Source organism: Camelus dromedarius, chromosome 27 (assembly GCF_036321535.1).
Source record: "Camelus dromedarius isolate mCamDro1 chromosome 27, mCamDro1.pat, whole genome shotgun sequence".
In the NCBI taxonomy this organism is placed as follows: Eukaryota; Metazoa; Chordata; class Mammalia; order Artiodactyla; family Camelidae; genus Camelus; species Camelus dromedarius.
Window position 1 is genome coordinate 9,461,739 of NC_087462.1, and position 27,283 is coordinate 9,489,021.

The 27,283-nt window shown below is 50.8% G+C and overlaps 1 protein-coding gene and 1 non-coding gene across 3 annotated transcripts in view; one reads left to right on the top strand and one right to left on the bottom strand.

Moving 5' to 3' along the window:
• CPAMD8 (C3 and PZP like alpha-2-macroglobulin domain containing 8) overlaps positions 1 to 27,283 on the bottom strand; it is a 76,022-nt gene that overhangs the window by 29,188 nt on the left and 19,551 nt on the right. For both annotated transcript variants that reach the window (XM_064479965.1, XM_064479964.1), the window contains exons 11-23: positions 26,021 to 26,248; positions 24,079 to 24,249; positions 21,903 to 22,031; positions 18,178 to 18,361; positions 16,406 to 16,578; positions 15,645 to 15,794; positions 15,088 to 15,249; positions 13,632 to 13,774; positions 10,203 to 10,265; positions 7,802 to 8,033; positions 5,596 to 5,749; positions 5,150 to 5,280; positions 521 to 572 (exon numbers count right to left, since the gene is read on the bottom strand). In XM_064479965.1, coding sequence (XP_064336035.1) covers positions 521 to 572; positions 5,150 to 5,280; positions 5,596 to 5,749; positions 7,802 to 8,033; positions 10,203 to 10,265; positions 13,632 to 13,774; positions 15,088 to 15,249; positions 15,645 to 15,794; positions 16,406 to 16,578; positions 18,178 to 18,361; positions 21,903 to 22,031; positions 24,079 to 24,249; positions 26,021 to 26,248 — 1,972 coding nt within the window. The remainder of the gene's footprint in view (positions 1 to 520; positions 573 to 5,149; positions 5,281 to 5,595; positions 5,750 to 7,801; positions 8,034 to 10,202; positions 10,266 to 13,631; positions 13,775 to 15,087; positions 15,250 to 15,644; positions 15,795 to 16,405; positions 16,579 to 18,177; positions 18,362 to 21,902; positions 22,032 to 24,078; positions 24,250 to 26,020; positions 26,249 to 27,283) is intronic.
• Positions 17,855 to 17,927, top strand: TRNAT-GGU (transfer RNA threonine (anticodon GGU)). Its single transcript has one exon. It is a non-coding gene; the product is annotated as a tRNA-Thr (tRNA).

Here is a 27,283-nt window from a genome sequence, read left to right on the forward strand (position 1 = left end):
GTCAGAGGCATGGATGGGCCCTTATCTGACCACTCCTCCCACTGGGCACTCTCTGTACCCATTTCCTGTTCACAGATGATGAAGGTATAATGTTGATTTCAGGGGATCAAGATGGATCCCAGATCTCACACTTTCCAGAACCCACCTTAATTTCCCACATCCTCCTCTGCTGCCCCCAGGTTCTGGGTCATCCTCATTCCCACAGCTTTCCCCTGATATGACTCTAAGATCTCCCTTCCCCAGACCCTGGGCTCCTCACCTGGGGCCTGAAGGACAGCCCTACCCCTAACTACGGTTTCCTTTCTCATTGGCGCCTGTGGTCTACCATCATTTATGCTTACTTCCTGCAAATGCCCGGTCCTCACTCTGTCTTACGGTTGTCCCCAGCTGGGATATCTCAGCGCTTTGCTGCTGTGTCCTCAGCCCCCAGGGAAGGCGAGTGCTCATTTAGCAGCAAGAGAGCTTCAACAGTGCAAGGGTAAGGGCCAAAGTCTTCGGCAGGGCAGGCACAGGGACTCACCATTGGGACAGAAGAAAGCGCTGTATGTGTACGATCGGGGGGCTCCTTCAGGCTGAAACAGAGGAACGGGGAGAACCGAGTGCTGGGGGGGCAGACAGTGAGCACAAAAGGGTGGCCATCCTCCCACAGCAGCAGCTCTGAGTTTGGACCCTGCAAGGTGATGCCAAGAGCACAGGTACACAAAGATGGACCAGGTCACCTACGTCCTGAGCCCAGGGAGGGAAACAAAGGCTCATTCCCCTCCCCGGGGCTCTAGCCAAACTCACCAACTGCTCCTAAATTTATCATGCTTCCTACACCCCCATACTGCCCTCCTGGCTACCTCTTCCTCCCAGCTCCCAATCTGGCTTCTCCCTCTGGGCAGCAAACACCATGACGTGTCCAAGAACACTGAGAAGGGGGCACCAGTGTCTGCCAAGGATGGGGCCTGTGTCCCACTCTCTGACGCATCCCTCGTCTCCTGCCCATCATGCGCTTGCTTCTGCCCCTTCCACGACATCCTCCAAATAACAGAAGGTAGCTGGCTTGTTCTCTCAAAAGGGGGCACCCAGAATTTAACCCCATACGCCTTTTGGGGTTCATCTGAACAGCAAGCCCCTGTGGGGCTCTCGCTTTTCCAGGCCTCCTTTAGCAGCAGCAACAAACTGGTGAGCTGGGACTACCTGTCCTGAAGTAACACCCGAAAGGGTTAATGCCTGGTCCCAGCAGCCAGGCAGCCTCCTAGGGTCCCCACTTCCCCCACTGTGATGGTTCATTTTATCTGTAAAACATGAGTGAACCACTGGATGCCCAGATACCTGATCAAATGTTACTTCTGGGTGTGCCTGTGAGGGCATCTTCAACAGAGGTCAGCATTTGAACAGTGATGCAGGTGACCATCCCCAGTGTGGAAGGGTCCCATCCACTCCACTGAGGGCCTGAACAAAAGGTGGAGGAAGGCTGAATTCTCTCTCTGCCGGACTGTTTGAGCTGGGACACCAATCTTCTCTGCCCTCAGTGCTCCTGGCTCTTGGGCCTTCAAATGACACTGCCAGCTTTCCTGGGTTTCTAGTTTGCAAACAGCAGACTGCGGGACTTCTCAGCCTTCATGATCAAGGAAGCCAATTCCTTACAATACATCTCTTCCTAGAGACAGAGGTATGTCCTATTGGCTGTTTCTCTGGAGAATTCTGATGCGTACAGTCACCCTTTGCTGGATGATCCAGGGCCACTCACTTAACCTCTCTGGGCCTCTGTTCATCATCTCTAAGACGAGGGTGGTGAAGGCACCAACCTCTGGTATACTTCAGACAGGGCCTGGCGTCTTCTCAGTGCTACTGAACAGTCAGCTTTTGTTATATTTTCTCATCCCCTTTCTCCCATGCCCTCCAGCCCCCTTGTCCTCTGTTGAAGCTGCAAAGAAGGGCATTGTCCACCCTGGGTTCGTACTGATGAGTCCAAGAGGCACCTGTCTGGATCATGTCCACTTCCTGCTATCAATCCACTGCCCCGCCCGGGGGCCTGCACCAGGGTCCCGCCTCACGCACACAAGCCACCTGACACCCACACTGGGCACCTCACTGGCAGACCTTTAGCAAAATTGGCCATGATTGGCACCGAGAGGCCAAGCACACCCTTCCCGATGATACTGAGTTCCATCAGCCGTGATATCATCTCGTGCCCAGCAGGCCTGATGTGGAGCCCACAAGCCACTCGCTCAGCCACGGGCTCCAGGGTGAGTCCCCGAGGCTTTGCATGGGGCTCAGCACTGGCCCCCACTGACCTACCAGCTCAGCCCCTCTTTGGAAAAGGGTTTGGGTCATGGGCTAGGGCTTGACCACTGGAAGTCCATGGTGGCTTTTGATAGCTATCAATCATAAAAATGATTCATAACTCAGATATCTGTCAATGGATGAACAGACAAGCAAAATGTGGTACACCCAGATGATGGAGTATTACACAATCTCAAAAAAGAATGAAGCATTGATACATGCTACAACGTAAATGGACCCCCAAAACATCAGGCTACGTGAAAGAAGCCAGCCAGGAAAGGCCACACAGTGTATGATTGATTCCATTTATAAGAAATGTCCAGAGCAGGCAAATCCATAGAGACAGAATCTGAGCCCTCCTTCGGGCAGTAAGCAGGCCCCCTGGCTCTGACTGACCAATCAGGACCTCCTGGACACACCCCTAGCCTCAGCATGGCCTCCGAAGCAGCCAATGGGGCTGCTTGTGGCTGCTCAACCCTGTCTCCTCCTCAGGCTCAGTTTACAGGGGGCCCTAGTGCCAGCTCTCTCCTCCACGCTGCCCTGGGTTTTAGCTGATCCCAGGTTCTAACTCCTTCACCTCTGTGCTCAAGCTGGTTCCTGGCCAGGTCCCAGAACATGGTCCCTATGTGATGCCATTATTACTCCCTCAGCAAGGACTTTTCTGCAACCTCGTAGCCCATACCAGTGCTTCATTCCTGTCTGTTCTATGGATTTGCCTGTTCTGGACGTTTCGTATAAATGAGATCACGCAATGTGACCTTTTGAGTCTGGCTTCTTTCACTTAGCATGATGTTTTCAAGGTTCATCCAAGCTGTAGCGTGTGTCAGTGCTTCACTCCTTTTTAGGGCTGAGTAATATTCCACAGTACTAGGGAGCTGTATCCCCCTGTATCACATTTATCTATTCATCTGCTGGTGGACACTTCCTAAAATGGAAAGAGTATCCCTGGCTTATACCCAGGATCCCCCAGTTGACTGTTATAAATGCCTGGATGACCACAGGTCCCATTTTGTTAGCACTTTGGCCAGGCACTGAGGAGATGCCTTCCATGCACACTCTCATCTAACCATCCAGCAGTCCCTGTTTGAACCCAGGGCTCCAGAGCCCACCTCCAGCCAAGAAGCCAGACCTCCCCTCACTCTTGTGGTGCCCACCAGGCTCTTCTCACAGGTCTGAACTATGTTGGCCTCCTCCTCACTCCTGTGAAATTCACTGAGACACGCTGGGGTGATCGAAGGCTCTTAGCCTTCCAGTGGAAGTGCAGAAGGTCACAGCCCCCTGGGATAGCAGGTGAGCCAGATGGAATGGTGTTGATCTCTCCTCTGCCTGATACAGCACCCGCGATGGCTCACTGGTCACCTGCTTCCCTGCCAAGTGTCTCTCAGGAGTGGCTTTTCTGGTGTATTCAGCCTCCTGACCAGCAGGGGGCGTGCGGCGTCTCAGGAGGGTCCACGGAATAACTGATGGAGCGAGCAAACCACGCACCCAGAGTTCTGCAGCGGGACGAGGTGGGAGGAATGTTTGGCTGCTTTATCAAACCACACAACCAATGCCTCTTGTTCCATAAATCCATTTTTCTAATCCATGCTCCATTTTTCAGTATTGATATGTCAAGTCTTCTGATGCCTCAATCATACCACCTGTCTCCCAGAGCTGTCTGCACAAAGCTGGACCAGCGGGTGCTGCAGACGTAGGACACTGCGGAGCAGTGTGAACTAGAGGAAAGGCTTGGGGACAGGAGAATTCCTCTCTGCACATTTAGACATTCCTCCTGAAGAGGAAGGAGGCAGGAGCTCCAGGCCTCCCGACTGGGCTGACCGCTCCAGGGGCTTGCTGCCTCCTCCTCGGGCCAAGGGAGGGCAGGCTGTGGCCCAGGGAGTGTGCTCACGCTGAGCAAAGGGTCATCAGGGGTCTCTGCATTTCCTGTTGCGCATCCCATCCTGCTGGCTCACGGAGATCGCATGCCTCATTCGATGACACACTTGTCCCGGAGGACTCTATCACGTCATGTCAACAAAGCAGCAGCGATGACCCATACACCTCCAGGAGATCCACCCAGCGAGTGTGTGACTCCAGGCGCTGATGGAAACCATTTGTGTTCAGCAATGCCAGGACCACACTGGGAGCGAGCGCAGCTGTTTGCAGCTGGGCCGCTGGGGAGGGGCAGATGCTCAGAGCCACTGTGAGGAGATCACGGAGGGGGCTGCTGCGTGCTCTCCATGCAGCCCTGAACGGGAGTCTTACCAGAGCTCTGGGCTCAGATGCATCTGAGCAGCCCCAGAAAGAGAGGGCACCTTTGCTATTAAAAGCCCAGCACTGTGAGATGCCGTGTGTTCTCTGGTCCTCCCCACGTTGTGGGGTGAGCGTGAGAACCCCTGTCTTACGAACCAGGGTTGGAATAACAAGACACTCGCTGAGCCCCGTGCACGAATGGCAGACCCCAGATACACAGCACGGGGGTGGGGGCGGGGTGTGTGTGGTCTGGGCTTCTCTGCTGGAGGCTCTGCCAACTTCCTGCATAGGGACAACCTCCAAATGCTGGGTCACAGTCCCTACAATTGCCTATGACAAACGGGGACTCCAGAGACAGAGGAACGCCACTCTCCAAGGTGGTCAATCTGGGGGTCAGGAGGGCACTTCCCTGCAGCCCTTGCGAGTCCCAGGCCGCTCCATCAAAGCCTGCTCTGCTCCTGGGAGAGGTGCTGGATGTCACAGTCCTCCAAAGGGGAAGCCTCATCGCCTGCCCCAAGCCCCAGAGCAGGGCCCATGGGGGCTGCCCTGGTCCTGGCTTGGACAGGGACCACACACTCCAGCCCCCACTTCACCGCTGAGGGAGTCAGGCCCTGGCCAAGTGCCTCAGGTGAGGACACAGGCTTACCTCCACCACCACACTGCGCCGGACGTGATCCCTCCCAATGGGAATCCTTCTGTCGGTGTAATTCTCCTCTGGGGATCTGACGGACTTCCCATCCCGGCAGCAGCTTGTTTCTCTGTAAGCCAGGGCTTTGGCTGTGGAGATTTGAGTACTCAGTGCTGACTCTCAGAACAGGTTCCCCCAGCACTATTCTGTGTGCGTGCATGCATACGCGTGCACGTGTGCATGCATGTGTGTACAACACTGGTTTCGCACCTTAAGAGCCCAGTTTCCCCCAGATGAAGCCCCCTACCTCCTGATCATTCCCTCTCAACTGTTTCCCCAGTGGCTGTCCCATTCCTCAACCTCGCCTTCTGCCCCACTGACCCCTCACCTGTGCCTGGCTTCAGTGCCTGGAGCCCTGGGTGGCCTGGAGAGGGGAGATGCTGGAAGAAGCACGTGGCTCTCACCTGTGATGTTGCTGAGCCCCAGGTCGCTGAAAGACAGAACCACCCAGGTGGGCTCGGTCTCCCCAGGGGCCACACACGTCTTCTTAGTCAGATGGCGTTTGCCAGGATGGCCGACAAATCGGATGCCCTTGGGAACTGAGATCTTCGCGTACACCTGGGGAGGGTGGCAAGTGTCCACGATACCCCGGAATCTGTGCACCCTCCCAGCACACCCCACCGCCCGCTGCACTCCGCCCACCCTGGCAGCCTTCCCCCAAAGCCACACTCCTTGGGAGGCCCCCTTTCCATTTCTGATCAGCACAAACTACTCATTGTTGACCCGGGAACCCCTTCCTTCCCTCAGCCCACTGCATCCTCACAGGTACCCCTTGGGACCAAGGTTGATTCAAGGGCTATCTCTCCAGCCCTGTCTGGAATAGGAGGGACCACTCCACATGCAGGCCCCGCAGAGCACTTCCTCTGATCCTCTCCAACGACTGAGGTCCACCGTGTCACAACAGAGCTTTGTGTGCACATGTGTGTGCATGTGTGTCCTGTGCACACATGCATCTCTATGTGCACACCTATGTGCATCTGTGCAGGCACGGCATGTGCACATGTGTGAGCACAGCTGTGTACATGTGCGTGCACGTGCATGCTGTCTCCATGTGCGTGTGTGTGTGCAAGTGTGTTTTATACCCTTAATCTACAACAGGTTCTTTGCTCCACATTTTCATTTGTCCAACCCGCATATGAAGCACCTAATGTGTTCTGGTGCCCTGATAGGAGCTAAAGAAACAAATCTGAACAAGACATGAGTGATCCCTGGGCCTCACAGGGTCGACACACCTAAGTCAAACACACACATAGGTGTGTACAACGAAGACCTACAGTGGCAAGAGTGATGCAGTATCTGAATCCTGTCCAAGGGCAGGCCCAGCCAGACTCCAATGAGAATGGCTGGTGCAGGCTGCCTCCGGGGCTTCTCCATCCTCCTTAAGACAGCATTCTTCCAGAAAGTTCTTTCAGTGAGGAAAGAAGAAACTCAAGCGCTGTGTCAGTGAGACACATTTTCCAGGTCCTGAGTAGAACCAGCTGTCCACGTGGAGGGGTCTGGATAGGCCTGTTTTCCTGGAACCTTGGGATGGGCACATGGGGCAGAGATGTTCCTAAAACTGGTGTGTGGCCATCCCTAGACACACCTGCTCCCAAAATGGCTGCCTTCTTCTCACCCGAGAAGCCAGCCACCAGCGTGTGTTCAGAGCTGAAATGGGGACCTGGGGGTCCTGCCTGCAGATTCAGGAGGGACCCTCCCTCAGGGGCCATCCTGTGATTAGGGACCAGGTCTACACTTATTCTGGCTTTTTGAAAGTGGGATCCTATTGCTCCCAGTTTTATGAACTACACAAAATGGACGAATGATAAAGGTTCTGGGATTTGGGGCACTGCTCCTGGCTAATGTCCTGAGCTTGTCCCTCACATGTCCTCCTTGGCTCCCTCCAGGCTGCCCCGTGGCCACTGCCATAGTTCCCGCCACAGTGGCTCTCACTCAGACTACTGCACAAACCCTCTCCTATTCTCCAGCCTTCCCAGCCAGACCCTGAAGCCCAGCCAGATTGTGTTACAGGCAGTTCCTGGGACCGATCAAGCTGCCTCTTGGTTCTGTCACCTATGTGTGCTGTTCGCTCTCCAAGAACACCCTTCCAGGTCTAGTGCCCAGTTCAAACAACGCCTGAAGACTCAAGTTCAGAGAAGCTGCCCCCTTCCCAGGGTTCCTTGGCTCCCTGTAGACACCTAATTCTTTTTTTTTTTTCACCTTATTTTTTTTAATGGAGGCACTGGGGATTGCACCCAGGACCTGTGCATGCTAAGCATGTGCTCTACCACTGAGCTATACCTGCCCTTCATGCCCCCCTTACCCTACAGACATCTAATTCTAATGCAGGTCACTCACCCTGTATGGGACCTCAAACATATGACAATGCTTCTCTGAGTTTCCCATGCGGGACAATTCCATCACAGCCTCCCCTTCCTTGGCTCTTGTGGGCACTTGATAATGATGCAGGTAAAGTCATCAACCCAGCACTGGCCACAGGGACGTGTGCCCAAGAAAGCCGAGTTAGAAGCACTAGAGCAACAGGTTAAGCGCAGGCGGACTCCCCGTCCTGGGCACCAGCGTCTTCCCCAGGGAACGGGAAAGGCTGTATACGGAGGGCGGGTTCGGTACCTCGGCACAGGCGTCCATGTAGTTGTAGACGTTGAGCGGGATCTTGGCCTGCTCCCCGCGGACCACGTGGTGAGGCAGGGTGAAATCTACAAAGAAGGGCTTGAAGGTCTTCAGCAGAGTGGGCTCGGCGATGCCCAGGCCCCTCTCGGCGGACAGACCCACTGCTTCGCCCACCCAGCTGGTGATGGAGTCGGGGACCTGCACGCTGAGCGTCTCCTCGCCGGATGGGTCACTGCAGAAAAATGGATAAGCGTGGGCCCTTCCCCAGGGCCATACTGCAGCGGCCAGGTGGGGATGGAGGACATTGCCTTGGGGCCCAGAGAGATGCCCCCTCCACACACACAGCTTGGAAATAAGCATTTAAGGCACCGTACAGCGTGGGACAGGAGAAAGTCATCCCTTGGCCCTGACTTGCCATAATCAAAAATACGAGCATCTCTTAGGACCACTGTGAACACAGGACCATCCAAAACATGGGTTCAGAGAGGCAAATTTTGACAGTGTGTGCTCTGCCCAGGTCAGAGGAGAAAGACACTGAATTGAGGGGGCTGGTCACTGATGACTATGTCTCCAGAAAGGTATGTCCAAGTCCTAATGCCCGGTGACCCGTGAATGTGACCTTGTTTGGAAATAGGGTCTTTGCAGATGTAATTAGCTAAGATGAAATCATATTGGGGTAGTCCAATGACAGGTGTCCTCATAAGAAGAGGGAAATTCAGACACAGAGAGAAGAAGGCCAGGCGAAGATGGAGGCAGGGACTGGGGTGATGTGCCCACAAGCCCTGGAGCCCCCAGAAACTGAAGTAGGCGAGGAAGGTCCTCCTCTTTCTGTTGTTTTAAGCCCCCCCTACTTTATGGTCATGACTGCAGCCACTGGCAACTAATACAGTACCAATAAAATAAAATGTCTCATCAATATTTTTATATTGATCATGTATTGAAACAATAATATTCGGGATCTGTGTTTGGTTAAATAAAAAATCTGATTCAGATGAACTCCATCTGTTTCTCTGAAATGACATATGTGGCACACATTATATTTCTATGGGACAGTGCTGCTCAAGAAACACTCAAGAAGCGGGGAGGGTAGAGCTCAGTGGTAGAGCACATACTTAGCATGCACGAGGTCCTGGCTTCAGTCCTCACTCCCTCCATTTATTTATTTATTTATTTCTTGGTTGCGGGTTGGTAATTAGGTTCTTAAATTTATCTTTAATGGAGGTACTGGGGAAGAAAACACCAGGCTGTTTGAAAAACAGGATGTTTTCTCCTATCCTGCAGCTGGCTCCTTGGTTCCAAGGTCCTAGAACAGGATGTGTCGTGTCTGACAACCGTGGTGTCAATCCCAAGGACATACCCCAGTATCTCTTTCTTTGTTCTGTTTCTCCCACCGAAGTTTCTGTTTTAGGGCTGAGCTCCACGGGAGCAAAAAGCCCGTAAGAGAAGGTGACAGGCACCACTGGAATGGAGATAATGGCAGCAGAACCTTCCAATAAAAGACCCCTGGAGGGGGGAGGGTAGTTCAGTGGTAGAGCGCGTGCTTGGCATGCATGAGGTCCTGGGTTCAATCCCCAGTGCCTCCGTTAAGGAAGAAAAAAGAAAAGAAAAACTAGAAAAGTTGCCTTTGATATAAAATAAAATACATAAATTTCTAACAACAACCCAAAAAAAGACCCCTTGGCCCAATCGAGTGCAGGAGCTGTTCCAACCGGCTACCTGGTTGAAGGCTCCCCACTCAAGCGAGCGCTATGGGAATCTCTCTGTCCACAAACACTGTGACGTCTTGTGCCGAGTCCACCCACTGGCCCACCTGCTGGCCCCAGGGGTCTGAACTTTCATGCCTAACTGGTTTCCCAGGGCAGCCACCGCTACCTTCTACTAGTCCCCCTGGTGTTCTGACATCAAGCCTTGAAAGAAAAAAGCCAATTGCATCTGGCAAGAACTTGGCACAGAGCTGCTGCCTCAAGGCTAACTGAAAAGAGAAAACAATGTAGAAAGGAAATGTGCTGAGAAAAGCAGCCTGCTTTGCGGGCAGGAGCTCCAGGCCCCTGAGGAGCAAGGAGGAGGGTGGGTGGGTGGAACTGAGTTCATGTTCCAGGGAACTGTAATCGTTTTAATGAGCTCGTTATGTAAACAGACCAGATCGAGTTACCCCAAGAGAGAGTTGTAAGAGGCACAGAGCCCTTGAATTTCATATTTCATGGGCAGATGTCCGGGGCTGCAGTGGGATTTGAAGCTGACTTCATAGCTTTGAGTTTTATGCGTTAGAAAAGGATGCCCGAGGTCTTACTCAGATGTTGGTGTCAGATCTCCAGACAAACCCACTGGGAACAATCTGGACTTTCATGAGTACTGGTGAGTCAGCCCACAAAGGCAAGGAAGGAAAGAAATCTTACTGTACCTGATGTTGAGACAATGCCAAATCCATGTTTCAGGGAAAAAGGTCCTTTTCCTCTTCTCTGCTCTGCAAATGAAAGAAAGAAAGAAAGAAAGAAAGAAAGAAAGAAAGAAAGAAAGAAAGAAAGAAAGAAAGAAAGAAAGAAAGAAAGAAAGAAAGAAAGAAAGAAAGAAAGAAGGAAAGAAAGAAAGAAAAAGAAAGAAAGAAAGAAAGAAAGAAAGAAAGAAAGAAAGAAAGAAAGAAAGAAAGAAAGAAAGAAAGAAAGAAAAAGAGAGAAGGAAAGAAAGAGAGAGAGAAGGAAAGAGAGAAGGAAAGAAGGAAGGAAAGAGAAAGGAAGGAAGGAAGGAAGATAGAAAGAGAGAGAGAAAGAAAGAAAGAGAGAAAGAGAGAAAGAGAGAGAAAGAGAGAAGTGACTAAAGTTTCATGAATGTAACTTCTGTTACCAGGCAGGTTAACAGTCTACTTGATTAGGATATACGTGTTAATTCTCTTACATAGTAGGTTAACATTCTACACGTTTTAATTCTCTTACCTGGAAAGGTTAGCATTCTACTCGATTAGGACATAACGTATTAATTCTTTCACCTGGCAAGGTTAATATTCTACTTGATGAGAATTAGTAAAAGCGAGGCATCAAAGGCTTGGCAGAGTCTCCTTAAACTGACAGTGGTGCCTCAGATCCTGAATTTAGAAGGTAAGAGGGGGCCACAGGGACCACCCCATGTCCTCCCCTTTGTTAATTTCCCTCCCTGGGTTTGCCATGGTTTTCCACATCATCACATGACCTTTCCCCCAACCCCCTTCCTCTGTTTCTAAAGAGTGCCTTTCATTCTTGGTTCATCCTCAGAAGCCTCATAGCCCACCTTCCTCCAGGACTGTCCTATTCTTTAAAAAGAAAAAAAATTAAGCCCTACTTGAAATTTAGCAAAACTTCTCAAAATTAAAAATGCTCACACCCCTTGCACCCTGGAGATACCTCTCCTAGGAATGAACCCTGAAATTAACCACAGACACATGTGCAAAGACAGACAGAGGGCATGAGTCACCACAGCACCGTGAGAATTAATAAACAACCAAAATCTCCATCAATAGGGCATCAGGTTAATCAAATGACAGTACATTCACTCAGTGGAATATTACACATCAGTGAAAAAGAAGAGTAAGGTATGCATATACATACTGATATGAAATGGTCTCTAAGACTTATTGTTGACTTAAACAAGGAAGGTACAGAGCAATATTATAGTATTCCCCTGTTGTGTTCTTTTTTAAATCCCTGGGTATATAAAGAAAAATTTTAGAAGGATATCTAAGGAATTATTGACCATTACTGCCTCTGAAAAGGGAATAGAGGATCTTGAGGTGGGAGGGAAACTTCCACTTCATTATATACACTTTTATACTGTTTGAAAAAAAATTTTAACCACATGCCTATGGTTAAGAAAAATTTCTTGATTTCAGAAAAAGGATGCATTATCCAATTACAAAAAGGCATGAACACTTGCTTTTTAGGCTTTTATTCTGCCTTCCTGCATTGGGATTTCCAACTGCCTTTGTGGTATGGGGTTTAAGGGCTGCATACCTACTCCAGGCGAAACTCTCAGAAGGCATGAGCATGGGAGGAGCAGGGCTCCCAGGTTGGTGTCTGGCTGAGAGACAGGGGCCAGTATTCCACCTCCCTCACCCAACTACATCTTGGAAATGTCTTCATGTGCATCCAAAGTACCACAAAGGGAGCCTGGTGTGCCCATACCCTGATTTGGAGTTTGGAAACTAGGACCCATTTCTGCCAAATGTGTATCCCAGACGGATCCAGGTACCCAGAAACCACTGCAGAAAGGGCTGGGGGAATTGGGAAGTCTCCCAGTCTGGCAGGGAGGACTTGAAAGAAGAAGGTTTTCATGGACAGGCCCACTAGACAGGAGACCCTCTGGCTCAGAACAAGGGCTGAGAAGTCTGGGTGCCACCCTCAAGGTCTCCAGAGAGGCCCAGATGCTGAGGCACTGCTGACCACACTGACCTCGTCCCTGGCCCACTTGTTCTGTGCCTCCCACTGGACGATTTGGCAAGAGACCTTACATCCAATGCCTGCCTCTCCTTTCCCAGCCTATATAGCCCTAAACCCTGAGACAGTAAGGAGGCAAGATCTTCAAAACACCCTCCCCCTTCCCTGGTTGGCTAAGACCTGAAGTTGAGGAGCTAGTGGGAGAGGCAGAGAATGAAGGGGATGGGAAAGAAGAGAGGTGAGTGATGGGGGAGCAGACACAAAGGGACAAAGGAAGAGAGGAAGAAAAATTACCTCCTGTGAAACAAAGATTTCCTTGACTCCAGGGGACAAAGCTACAAATCTAAGAGAGATATGTGAACTCCTCTCTCTCTCATTAATTGAAAAGTTAGCAAACAAACAAGCAAAAACTAGCAAGAACATGGAGGGCAGGAGCACCACCATCAAAAGCCTTGACCAAAAGTACACACAGAGACTTCTATATCCAATGACGGGCACTGGGGCATTCTTTTCAAGTAGACATAAATATTTATAAAAACTGACCATATAGTCAGGCTCCAAAATAAAAACCAGACAATGGATATCATACAAACCACATCTGTTGCCTACTATGGATATCATACAGACCATGTTCATTGGCCACGATGCACATCTGACACAAATTTACAAAACACATTTTTTAAAATCATTTTAAAATAACTTGAAAATGTAAAACATGTCTGGGCAAGCCACAGCTCAAGAAGGTAATTGTTCCACAAGTCAGAACCTATTTGGGACTGAGCAATAATGGAAACACTTCACAGCACAACTTGGGTGCAGCCAAAGTAGCACTCTGAGGGAAATGCATAACCTTCAAAAGGCTTAAATGTTTGAGTTAAAATAAGAAAGACTGAAAAGTAGTTACTTGGTGTCTAACTCCAAAAGGTAAAGTGTTGGATAGACAGGGAGAAGAGAGAGGAAGAGAAGGAAAGAAAGAATGGTGGGAGGAAGGAGAAAGGGTAATAGAATTTTCTAGGCAGAGTCTCTGGGAGTGAGAAGATCAAGCTCCAGTTTCCCACCCCACTGCCAATTCCTCTGTCCCCAGGTAGATCTGCTCCCCTGATACACCCTCCTCTCTCTTCTGCACTCCCATCCCTGTGCATTTGGGTGGGGCCAAGAACTGGGGGGAGCAGGGCCAAAGTGCTCAGTGCCCCAGCCTAGTAGGCCAGTGGTGACTCTGGCCCCAAAGGGACACTGGGCAATGTCTGTAGACATTTTTGGTTGTCACAGCTGGGGGAAGGGGTCTTATTGGCATCTGGTTGGTGGAGACCAGGGATGCCACTCAACGCCCTACAAGGCATGGCATGGCCCAACTGCAGAAAATAATCCAGCTCCAAATGCCAACAGTATGGAGTTAAGACAAACTTCCTCAAGGCAGCAGCAATTACCTGGGGGGTTGTCTGGAGGGTGCCGCTGCCATCAGGCTCCCTGTGTGGGGCTGGAAGGCGGGGACAGCCTCATCGGTGTACAGGCCACCATCCTGCCGGTGGTTTAGGCTCACCAGGTCTGTCATCACCACCAGTCCTGTTTCCTAGGCAACAGACAACAACCAGACCCACAGTGGGGAAGTGGATGTGGTGGTCCCAGAGACAAATAGGAAGGAATAACAGTCCTTATCACCCTAAGGTCACTGGCCCAACACTGCTGCTGCGTAGGCCTTGGGGGATCAGTCCTCTGCTCCTGGCTTGGTGACGAAGGCTTAGGGGGTCAGGGGACCCAGTGCCCATCCAGGGCAGGCAGAGGGAGAGGCCAGTCCATTTGTGGTCTAGGCACAAAAGACTACATCTTGTATGATTCCATTTATATGAAATGTCCCAAATAGGCAAATCCACAGATACAGAAAGCAGATTAGTGGTTGCCAGGGGCTGGGGGAGGAGAATGGGGAGTGACTGCTAAAGGGAACAGGTTCTCCCTTTGGGGTGATGAGAATATTCTGGAACTAGATAGAGGTGCTGGTTTGCACAACACTGTGAATGTACTAAATGCCACTAAATTGTTCACTTTAAAATGGGTTAATTCTCTGTTATGTGACTCTCATCTCAATCAAAAAAAATCGGGGGCAGGGTATAGCTCAGTGGTAAAGCGCGTGCTTAGCATGCAGGAGGTCCTGGGTTCGATCCCCAGCACCTCCATCAAAAAAAAAAAAAACAGCAGTGCCTAATTCAGATCAAGGGCCAACGACTGTGAGCTGCAAATTATTACTGTTATTACATATATGCGTGTGTGTATAAATATTTGACACAGCAAAATGTTAATTGTGGGATCTAGGTGGTGGATCTACAGATGTTCACTAATTTGTTCAACTTTTCTGTATGTTTGAAAATATTCCATAATCAAAATGGGAGAAAAAGGATGCCTTTTAAATTATTTTGAATCTGAGATGAAAAGTGCCCTCAGAGGGGACATGCATCCGAGTGGAGACCACCAGCATGCTAATGTGGGCTAGAATGATGCTTGTGTATGTTGTCCCCACCCCCGGCGTCCCCCTGACCCCTGGAGCCAGGAAGGAAGGGGACAGATGTGAGCTATGTCAGCAAGGGTGAGGCTGCCACCTGAGAACACGGCCACCTACACCCAATATGGGGATTTTCCTTCCAGCAAAGCACCTTCAAAGTCATTGCTGCAGAAGTTCAAGTTATCAGTGGACACTCCTTCTGCTCTCCTCTGTTTTGCAACTCCAGAGGGTCCTCCATGAGCTTTCATTGGGGAGAACCGAAGAAGACTTCTGCAGCACTGAAGTTTGAAAACTTCCCCTCTGACCCATCTCTGTACCCCGAGACCCCTTGTTTCAAAATAAGAAATGCTCAGAAGGGCACAGCGGGGTCCAAGACCATCACTCCTTACGGCGAAGGCAAACCCGGAGTCCTTGGTGACGCCCCACGGCCATGGGAAGATGGAGGAGCGCCGGCGTCGTCGGGCTGTCAGCCCAGCCCACCAGAAGGGTCCATCTTCCCTGGACACCCCAAAGGCATCGGAAACATCATAATCCTCCAATTCTTGGAAAACCTACAGGCAAAGGGGAGCAGGGATGTTCAACTGAGGGTTTCTTTTCAACCCAAACTGGCCGTTGTGGATCTGGCATGCTCCCATCTCAACCTCCCTTCATGTCTATCATTTGGAGCCAATCTTAGGAGATGGGCATCAGGGGCATTAACTCATTTCAAAGATGGGCAGACTGGGGAAAGGAGAGGTGGGACCTGGACAACAACACCTTGCAAGGGTCTGATGGGTTTGATAACAAGAGATCTTTCAACTGCACCAAAGCAGCGACAGGATGGAGTTCACTGAGAATGAGCCCAATGGAGGGAGAGAATCTGCATTTACACAGGGCTTTTCCGTTATTGTAAAGGAAAAGGCCACCACATAGATGCCGGACCCCAGCGCCCAAGGGCCCTGCTCACCTGGGCGGGAGTCAGCCGAAAGCCAGATCTGAGCAGGTAGACGCTCTTGTCAACCGCAGCGACACACACGCAGCTGCCCCTTGCAGCCCTGACCCGCAGGTCGATGACTTCCCCAGGTTGGGTCTCATTTGCTGAATATGTCAGTGAAACCTGGACCCAAATATATAACAGAGAGATTGGGAGCCTGGCTAAATTCTCCAGACCCACCCACCCACCTCCCCGCCTTCCGATGAGAGTCTGTCCTCGCCAGCTCAGCTGGGACCCTGGCCTTGGTGTCCAGGTGAGGACAAGGGTGGGAGGCAAAGTAACAGGAAGTAGGCTGGTGCAACTGGAACACTCCATGCAGAAGATGGGAGGGGAGGGAGAGACGGGGAGACGGGTGGCAGCAGAGGACATGTTGCAGCCAGTTTTGGAGGGTGCAGGGGGAGGGTGTGGGAGGCTGAGCCCCACTTCTGGGGACATCAGCAGTGTCCCTTAGGTCTGGAGCCCAGCAAGGACAGAGAACAGCTGACTGCTTTCCCTGTGTGAGATGAATGCAATTCCCATTTGGGTGACTTCTAGAGGATCTCCAGTGAAGATGCAACTTAGGTTCCAATTATTCCTGAAGGTAGGGCGGCCCTTACAAGTCCTGCCTGTTACAGCATGTGGAGTCTGACTTACAGCTGTGCACAGCCCGTGCCAGCCTGGGCACCCTGGAGCCCCAAGCCTCAGTGGTGCTTGCCCGTCCCCCCTCCCTCCCGTGCTGGTTCCCGATGCGCTACCTTGTTTTCAAAGAAGGTCTCAACAGCAAACTGGAGGCTGTCAGCCACCCCTTCTCCATTCTCCCTGACGTAGAAGACCAGCAGGCGGCCGAGGGGGACCATGCTGGGGGTCACGGCCAGCCGGAGAGAGGTCACACACACACTGACCTCGGCTGCTGGGGCTGGAGGGGGCTCTAGGACAAGTCAAAGGTGGGGAAAGACATGAAAACTCCGCATCCCACATAGGGACCACCAATGCCCCAGGCCGCCCCGGGGGTTCATGGGATGTAGCATGAGGAGGTGCCAACCCGGGGCTGGCCCAAGGCAAGTGCTCCATGGATACTCACATCCTCTACTACTTCACCTGGAAGGAAAGATAAACCCAAGAGGACGTGGGTACACAATGATGTCCAAAGCACCATTCAGGTCAGTGGTCCTCAGTCAGGGCCATGCTGCTCCCCAGGGGACCCTGGATAATTTTGGTTGTCACAATGTGGGGGTGTTAACAGCATCTAATAGGTGGGGGCAGGGATGCTATTCAACACCCTACAGTGCACAATGGCAGAAAAATCCAGCCCAAACATGAGGAGTGCTGAGGGTGAGAAAGTGACTTAGAACAAGAAAGACCCTGTCTGGCTTCCTGTCTGCCTGCCTTCCCATCTATCATCTATCTATCCATCCATCCATGACTCTGTCCATTCACAGACAAATTTATCCATTGATGATTCGTCTATGAATCTATCCATCCATCCATCCATCTATATACTGATGATTCTATCTGTGAATTTATTTATCTATCAATCCATCCATTTGTGACTTTATCCATCCATCCACCCATCCACTGACCCATCCATCAGTTTATCTACTGATGAATCTATCTGTGAACCTATCTATCTATCCATCCATTCATGCCTCTATCAATCCATCACCTATCAATGTATCTATTAATGATTCCACGAATGTATCTATTTATTCATCTATTTCTCTGCCTATCTCAGTGATTCTCACCCAGGGGTCGCCTTTCTCCCTAGAGACACTGGCGATATCTGGAGACATTTCAGGTCATCATTCTGTGTGTGTGTGGGTGGCCCCTGACATCTAGTGGGTGGAGATCAGGGATGTTGCTCAGCACCCTACAGTGTACAGGACAGCCCCCACCACAAAGAATATCTTGCTCTCAAGTGTCCAGAGTCCTCACCTTCCTGCTTTAGGCAGGGGGGCTGTGAAGAGGAAGGGGCTGGAAAGACCCAGGGGAGGAGGTGGGTCTTGTGAGTAGCACGTGGAGTCAAGGAGAGGGAGGGGAAGGACTCCCAGCTGGGGAATCAGTCTGAGCAAAGGCAGAAAGCGGGGCTGGAAGATGGCAACATGGTACATTGTGGGCCCGTGTAGGGGCCTAGCCATGGCTGGACTGCTCCATCCTGTGCAGAGAGGCAGTGAGGAGGGTCTCAAGAGGAGCTGCCTCCAGGGATGGGAGGGTATCGCTCAGTGGTAGAGCGTGTGCTTGGTGTGCACAAGGTCCTGAATTCAATCCCCAGTACCTCCATTAAAATAAATAAATACCTAATGACCTCACCCTCCAAAAAATAAAAAATAAATATTTTAAAATAAACATTAAAGAAAAAGAGGGGCTGCCTCCAGCTGCTGCCCCTCCAGCTCACTGCCCACCCTCCTGGCCCTAGCCCCATCTTTTCTGGGATATGTGCCCTCCACCTGGAGGCAGTCTCCCCACCTGGCTGTGCCCTGCTCATCCCTCCCTGCTGAGATGCCCACCTCCAGCCTGTGGTCTGGCTCACCTGTCTCGGAAAGGTGCATTAAGCGAATAGGTTTCTCCGGGGCTGCCCGCTTGCTTCTCTGCTGGGTGATGTGGGCAGGTTGCTGGCCTGAGAGCACGATGTTGCCCCTCGCAGCCACCTCATAGTACAGAGTGAAGTTGCAGGGACAAGTGGACTTCACAGGGAAATGGGCGTCCTCCCCAACCTGTGAGAGATAGGCAGCATGGGGAGCCCTGCCTGGCACCCACAGCCCGGCACCAATACCACAGCCTATCCTGGGGAAAAGGCCACTCTGGGGCCACAGGGAAACCAGGACAGCTGAGGGACGAGCGCCGACCTCAGAGCAGAGTGCCCAGCATGTGGTCCCGGCTGTGGCCATATCCCCATGGCAGCCTCAGTTGATGCTCTGTAAATGGGGCTGTGATGTGGCTGAAATGTGATAAGGGTATGGAAACTCTCAGTGAGGTGTTGTAAAGAACTGAACTTCGTCCAAGGAGAGGTCTGGCCTTCTCCCCCTGCTCCTGGGAGGTGATCGCTAAAGCCTTGAAATGTCTTGCCTAATGAGTCTTTGTTTATCTGGGGTCTGGGGCCACACTAGATACTAACAGTATAATTTATGGTGGGGACTTGGGCCACACTGTGTCAGTTTGACTTCTGGAGGGGCTGAGACTGAGGTCAGCCAGGCAGGTGGTTAGCCATGTCTGTGACTGACCCTCAATAAAAACCGGAGAGACCCATTGGCAAGTGGTTTCTATTAGAAGCAATGCTGACATTGAGGCTCAGGTGAGCATCCCTGATTGGCAGTACACCATGTATGTAGTCATACATTGTTGCTGGCAAAGTAAAACTGTCCTTGACTATGTGAAAAAGAGGACAAGTCGCCTGGACCCTGCCTTATGATTCTCTTGCCTTGGCTGAATTTAATCTGTATCTTTCACTGTATTAAACTGTAACTGTGAGTATGACAGCTTCCAGCGATTCTGTGAATCCCTCTAGAGATGAAAGAAACTAAGAGTGGTTTGGTGACCCCCGAACTCTGCAACTGGTGTCAGGCTGGAAGATGGTCTTGGGGACTATTCCCTAACTTCGTAGATGCCAGTGCCAGCGGTGTGCTGGACTTTCTCATTGAATGTATAGTCAGTGAGTTGGGTTTTATCATAATCCCCAAGTTTTCAGAGGGAGAAACTGGGGCTTGGTCCCATCCCAACATCAGTGAGATGTGGGATCATCTACAAGACCACAGGCTTGGATTCTTGACAAAGGTCATGATTATGACAAGGAACAAGGACTGTTTCAGATCAAGAGCAATTACACACACAGAAGAGCCAAATGCAACTCAAAAATTGATTCCGAGTGAAACACGCACACATGCACACACAGGTGAGCACACACATATGCACATGCATAAACATGCATATGCAAGATATGCATACACATGCACACTCACACGTGTGCACATGACTGTGCAGGTGTGTACACACAATATACAAACTATCTTGAGGAGACCTTTGAAAATCTGAATATTGCCTGTGAGTTAAACAATATGATAGAGTGAATACAATTTTCTTAGATGTAACAATGACCTTGAGGTCATGTTGAAGAATGTCCTTATTTTTAAGACATATTATGCTCAAATATTTAAAAGTGAAGCATCATGGTATCTGTAACTTACTTTCAAATGTTGCAATCAAAAAAAATGGAGAGAAATGGATGGAAGAATAGGTGAGTGGATGAATGGATGGATGGGTGGGTAAGTGGATGGGTGGATGGGTGGGTGGAGGATGGGTGGATGGGTGGGTGGATAGGTAGATGGATGACTGGGTGGGTATAGAGATGAAGGCAGAATATTAATTCATAAATCTAGATGAAAGGCATGTGGTTATTTATCATACTATTTTCATTTCTCTCTAAATTTGTAAATATCCTCCTCATAACAACATCCAAACAAAAGTCCCCTTCTGTCTGAGATGTTGGAAGAAAGAAGGAAAGAGTACCAACCTTTTTCTTCTTCTCATGAACTACCTTGTAGCATTAGAGCAACCCTAAAAATTGGGGTGACAGCCTCCATTTACAGAGCAACTCCTCCCTTCATGTCTTTTGGTGCTGGAGGAAGAGGAGAAGGCCCCAACACAGAGCCTGGAGTAGACCAAGCCACTCTTGTCTCAATGCCCTGAGGTCACACCTTGGGCCCCTCGATGACAGTCTGGGGCAGGGGGTGGGGGAGCTGGAGCCTGCTGACCTGACTCAAGCAGGATGGAGGTGTCTCTCCGAGAGGAAAGTCTGAGTGGCCCAGCCAAGTCCTCACCTCCTGGGAACTGCAGCTGGCAGCTGGGACACAGGACTCCTTCCTGCTCCCATGGGAAGGCGGCCAACGCCAGCATCCCCACGCTGCACCACTGGTGAACAGCATTAAAACAAGAACAGCATGTTCAGCCAAGCTGGGCATGATCTCGGAGTTTCTCATTCACATAACCCCCACGGAGGGCCACTAAGACTCGGGGACAGGCAGCCTGGCGCCTCAGTTCCTCTGAGCTGCATCCCGGGGGCCCCTCGTGGCCTCGGGTCTGGGCAGCGCTCTCAGAGAGGGAGTATCTAAGATTTATGGGGCGGGTAGGGCCTGGGAGACCCCGGCAAGTGGTTTCCATTAGAAGCAATGCTGGCAAGCCTGTCACCACCCATGGCCGCCAGGCTCAACCCTCCGCACTGTCAATAAGGAGGGTTAATGGATTGCTTTTTATAAAACATACATATATATATATATATACTGTCCAACAGGCGAGCAAACAAACCACAGTTTCTCCAAAGCATCCAATGCAGTATTATTCACCACGAAAATGAAAGGAGCTCTCAAGTCATGAAAAGACACAGAGGAGAAATTCGACGCAAATTGCTAAGCGAAAGAAGTCAGTCTGAAAAGGCCACACACTGTATGACACTGACTCTATGATATTCTGGAAATGGCAAAAGTATAAAGATGGTGAAAAGCTCAGCGGTCACCAGGGGTTGGGGGTGGGTGGAGGGAGGAAAAGGTGGTGCACAGAGGATTTGGGGGGAAGTGACACTATTCTGGATGACAGTGCAATGGTGGGAACGTGACACTGTGCATCTGTCATAAAATGGGCACCACCAAGGTGAACCCTGATGAACACTGTGGACTTTAGTTCATAATCACGTGTTGATCGCGGCTCCTCAATTTTAACAGATGCTAATAACCAGGGAAACGGTGTGCAGGGGAGGTGAGTATGTGGGAACTCTCTGTACTTTCTGCGCAGCATTTACAGATCCATATTTCTACACACATCTCTGCGCATCTTACTTAAATCAGGATCATGGAGTAAAAGACTCGGGAGGAACTAAGAGGAGACCCGGCTCTCAGTTCATCTCATCTTTGCACCCAGGGTGTCTGCAAGTGTCTGGTGGGTGACTCTGGTGCCTTCGCATAAGAAGCTCGAAACAGTGGGGAACCAGGGCCAACAGCCGGGGTCCTATCTCAGGTGTGGGAGTGATGGCACCCTGAGGGCAGTTGTGATGTTTATCACATGGGCCAAGGCCTAAATGGTCATTGTAAATAAGTCATGGGCATTCAATCTGCGGAATACCCCCTTTGCTGGAGGGATGGGAGCCCAGCGTCCAGCATCAGCATCAGCCCCGCTGGGGCCCGTGCAGGTCTCCTGGCGGCACGTGCGTGCTGCTTGCTGCTTCCTGGACCCCATCCTGCCGAGGAAGGGCACACCTGGAAGTCTTACCTGCAGGGGGCGGGAGGGCGGCTGCAGCTGCAGGTAGCACTGGCTGGGGGAGTACCAGCTGCTGAGGGAGAGATAGCTGGGCAGGTACTGGCTCCCCACGGGCTTTCCGCTGAGGGCCGTCACCTTGGTCTGAAGAAGACAGAGAACCTGGTCAAGGCCTAGGCGCTTGGTGTAGGAAGGGGGTCTCTTGGGTGCTTCTGTCTGCCCTGCCCTGCAGCAAGACCCTCCCGTGCTCCAGTTTCCCTTTGTGGAACCCCCTCCCCAGTTCTCAGAGAATGGGGTCCAGTGTGACTAGTTCATTGCTCTCCAGCTCCACGGGAAGCAAGTGTCCAAGACTGGCCACAGAGAATTGGGGGTTGGCTCAGGCAGGGACAGGTGGCCCACATGGCCGCTGAAAAACAGTTCCATCACGAGCATGTTAGGTAACCCCATGTCTTGGGCTTGCCGGCAGCCCCGGTGGCTTCTGGGAGGGAACAACCTGCCTAGAATGTGAACTCAGAGGAGATGGCAGTCTGGAGAGGGAGTAGCTGTGCTGAACAGCATCCCTGAGGCTTTGGATGCAGCTCCACCTGGAACTCTCCAACCAACCCCTGCAACCCCTAGGGACTGGTGGTTATATTAATCTTACTCCTTTGGGAGTTTGAATCTGTTGCCTTCATTTGCTGCTGGAAAAGTGTGGTTAACACAAGGGAGACACCAAAAGCAGGGATGGGGTAGCTAAGACCTCTGTGTGATAAAGAATAAAGCAGCTGGCCCATGTTTGGTAGCCTGTAGACCCCTAGAATCTCCTGAGTGATGGGAATGGCTTTGCTATTCACAGTGGGTCCTGATAATATGTACTAACAAGATGATTCAGGATGGGGACAGCCATGCCAGAAAGACCAACCATGGGATTAGAGGGTTGGGGCTGTGAGGCCACGTGATGTGATAGCAACCTGACCTCAAGGGAGGGGAGGTGGCTGGAGACTGAGTTCTGTCAATGGGGCCAATGATTCATCAATCAAGCCTATGCAATGAAACTCCAATAAAAACTGGGGACCCCAAAGCATGAGTGAGCATCCCCACTGGCAGTTCTCTGTGTGTATTGTCAGGAGGGTGATGGGTCCCGACTCCTCAGAGACAGCACAGGAAGCTTCAGATTTGGGCCCCTCCCAGCTCTCACCCTATGTATGCATCTCTCTCTCTCTTTGGTTGGTTCCAATTTGCATTATTTTGCTATAATAAAACTGTAACTGCAAAAGATATAAACTTCCAGTTATAAACTCAGTCCTGGGGATGTCACGGTGCTACATGGTGACTATAGTTAACATTGTTGCATCGTACATTTGAGAAAGTTGCTAAGAGAATAGATCTTACAGGTTCTCATCACAAGAAACAAAAATGGTAACTATGGATGCTAACTGGACATCTTGTGGTGATCATTTCACAATATATACACTGACTCATCACACTAAACACCCAAAATGAATATAATGTTACATGTTAATTATATACATAAATTTAAAAATAAAGTTTAAAGTTGGTTCATCTTTAAAAAAAAATTAAAAACCTTTTTCTAAGCAGTATTTGGTAACTGAAATCGACTGTCTTTCCATCAAAGTGACATTTTTGGAAAATGCTGATTTTTAGTCAGCTATCTATGAAAGACAAAATTATTCAGCTAATTCTGGTAGTGGTAGTCATTTGGGGAGTTTGTTGTCACTAAAAGACCATGGAAATTAAGGGATGTCTTTCAATCATTAAAAAAAATCTTTAATTGTAAGGTAGTGGGGTAGTGGGAACCCTCAAATTTGTAGCCAGTTGATAAAAAGTCTGGGTGGCCTGGAGATCTCTGGTTATTAAAAATCTTTAAGGACATGTTGCCCACAGGGAGCACTGTGACCACAAGTGTCCTTGGTTGTGGACCTCCGGGTCTTTGCACATGCTGTTCCATTTTCCTGGAAGCAGCCTGGCTGAACCTCCCCCTCGTCAGGAGTCCACTTGGAAGATCCCTTTTGAGGAGCCAGATCCCCTCACCTCTTCTCAGCTCCCCTTCATTCTAGGATTGCTGGGTTATCTGATCCCCAATCAGCTTCCTCCATCAGACTGTGAACTCCCTATGGCAAGGGCGGGCCTGGGGGAGGCACCAAGTCCCCACCTGCTGGTTGAATCACAAGGGTCTAGGCGACTCACCCACCTCCAGCCACACGTGCTGAGCTGACATAGGGATGGAGGGGATTTCAAACCCCACCAGTCCACCCCGGGACACAGATTCAGTGGTGTAGATATTGTCCTTCGGCGTTAGCTCTGCCCTGATCTGGACTGTCACCCCCTCAGCCGGGCTGCCATCTGGGTAGGACAGCTCCACCTGGAAGGGGTCACCAAAGATTCAATGAGTTGAGGGTAGCAACACTCCCCAAACTGATCTACAGACCCAACCCAATGCCCCACGGGAATCCCAGCCACCTTCTTTGCAGCAATCAACAATCTGAGGCTAAAATTCAGAGGGAATTGTGAGGTGCCCTGAAAAGCCAATCCTGAGAAAGAAGAACCAAGAACCCATACATTCCAATTTCAAAACTTACTACAAAGGAACAGTAATCAAGACAGTGTGATATTGGCATAAGGATAGACACGGAGGCCAAGGGGATCAAATTGAGTCCAGAAATAAACCCACACATCTATAGTCAATTGATTTTTGACAAGGTTGCCAAGACCATTCAGTGGGGAAAAAATAATTCCTTCAACAAATGGTTCTGGGACAACTGGACCTCCACATGCCAAAGAATGAAGCAGGACCCCTACCTCACACCACATACCAAAATTAACTCAAAACAGATCAGAGACCTAAAGGTAATGGCTAGAACTATAAAACACTTGGAAGAAAACAGAGTGGGCAACTTTTATGACCTTAGACTTGGCCAAGAAGTCACAAGGTACAGATCACCAGATGCTGCCATTTGCCTGGTGCATCCTAGGGTAGGAATGGGGTGGGAAGTGTTAGAGATGGTTCCATGTGACTCTTAGACCTCACTTGCTCAGGCAGTAAGAAAAGTGGTCAGCGTGAGGGGTTCAGAAGATGTGGATGTTGTGAAAGAAATATGGTCAGTGGTTCCTTAAGAACCCTGGAGCACCCCTCAACTGTGCAGGTATTTGGGAATGGTGTGACCAGCTTCAGCTCCATTCTTCAACGCAGGTAGTGGATCATTTCTCAGCTGTAGGTGAAACACTCCCCTTTCACTGAATGGACAGCCTGGAGCCCCTCCTTCGTACATGTTCTGACACACGGAGCCTTAGCTGCTACTCAAACTGGGACCCTCAAAGCCAGGGGCACACAAGCTGTGTCTCTGTACATGGGACAGTGAGGGCAGTCCCACTGAGACCTCAGCACGGAGGAGAGAAGGGAAGTCCCAGGACACAGCATGAGGACAGACCACCAGGATCCTGTGGGTGACCCATGGAAGGCAAGTGGGCACAGGGTGTGGGTGCAGGGTGGAGGCAGGGGTCAGAGGGCATGGCCAGAGTCCCCCAGGGTGATAGTCGGCTCCACTGGCCTTGCACCCTACAATTTCAATTAAAACCCAGAGGCCCCAGTTTAGTAATTAAGATAAAGATCTCAGATTTCTGGTCAGCTCAAACTTTACTGTATACAAAAATGATGGGGTGAATGGGAGGGAAGCAGGGGCTTGTTCAAAATACTCCTCCCCAAGAAGGATCTGAATCAGTCTGTCTTAGAGACAGGGATCTGTTTCTAGGGACTTGGATGTTAGGTCATCCAGAGATAAATCAACCCAATTAAATGAGGCACTGTTTTCGAGGAACTGATTTAGTAAACGGATACAGAGCATCTTGGTTTAATGCTCTAGGTACCGGAATGTCTAACCATACGGAATAAAGTAAACCAGGCTTTTAGGTGGAGCAGAACGTTCGGTGCCTCTCACCCCGGGTAGCAGCTCTCACCACGCTCAGCAAAGCAGCCCCTTGGTGTCAAGAGGGCAAAAGTTATGCAGGCGCAAAGCACGCAGTCTGCAGCCGAGCCATGGCATGCACTGCAGTGGTTTCAGTGGTCCTCAGGCGGGAGCTGGGGTGGGAGGCAGTGATTTCAACAGTCCCCGCTGGGCATCAGGCCCCGGGCTTACCTTCCCCACATAGGACAGACCCGGCTTAAACTGCTTCCTGGTGTCCTTGGAGTATCGGACGTCCACCAGCTGCTTCTGGACAGGTGTGGAGTCGTCAAAGGCCACCTGTTGGCTCCCATCCGCACTGGTCACCATGGCCCAGATGCTGACTGTGCCCCGGAAGTGTTCGGGGACGTCGGCCGGGATCATGTCCTTCACGCAGATGTTGAAGTCCTGGGAGCCGTGGATCTGGGGGCAGGAAACACACGGTCGTGCCCACCCGGAGATGGAGTGGCTCTGAAGGACAGTCTCAAACACTGGGCTTGAGTAGGTGCCTCTCTGGCTGCTTAGAGGGCCAGGGGGACACTCAGTGACCCACCCGACCTACGCCATAGGTCACTGCTTTGGGACTGGATGGCTCGCTGGACATAGACCATGTCCTAGGAAGAGGAGGGGTGGCTCCTTGAGCAGAAGGTGAGGCAACCCCATGGGCCAGATAGTGAGGCCGGGATTTGAACTCTGGAGCACTGGCTCCCCTCCCGCGCCCGGGGCATGGAACCCTCCCATATATCCCCTATCTGCATAATTAGCAAATGATCCAAGTCCACAAACAGCTGTGAAGTGAATTATTCCATAAAGGAGAAAATTAAGACAAGGGCCACCAGGCATAGCCTCCAGGGAGAACGGCTGGGACACCAAGGACGCCAGCACCAGCCTCGGAAGAGGTGAGGGGCCAGGGTGTCCACTCCACAGAAGAGAAGTCGCGAGGACAGAGAGGAAGGACACATCCCAGGCAGCAAAGGGCTGAGGAAGCAGCTTCGGGTGGAGGCAGGAGGGAGGTGGTGCTGACAAGGTTCAGTGTTGGAGGCCCTACAGAGGCGCAGAATCTCCAGGACGCGTGTGCACACGTTACATCGTAGGCCACTCACAAGGTAACGTTAAGTTGAAGAAGAAAAACAAAAACCAGGTGATCAAACTTTACACGCACGGGAATGCAAAATCATGCAGCCGCTTTGGAAAATAATCTGTGAGTTCCTCAAACAACTCAACCCATGGTCACCACTGAGAGACTGAATACACAAACGGACAAGGGCCAGATAATACGGAAAAAGAGGATTCGGACCCGTCCACAGTCACCAGCAAAAGAAGCCAATGCGTACAGCTGGCCCTTCGTATCTGCGGGTTCCAATCCACGGGTTCCCTATCCACGGATTCAACCAACTGCAAATCGAATATTTGAATCTACAGAAGCGGAACCTGCAGACACGGAGGGCTGACTTTATC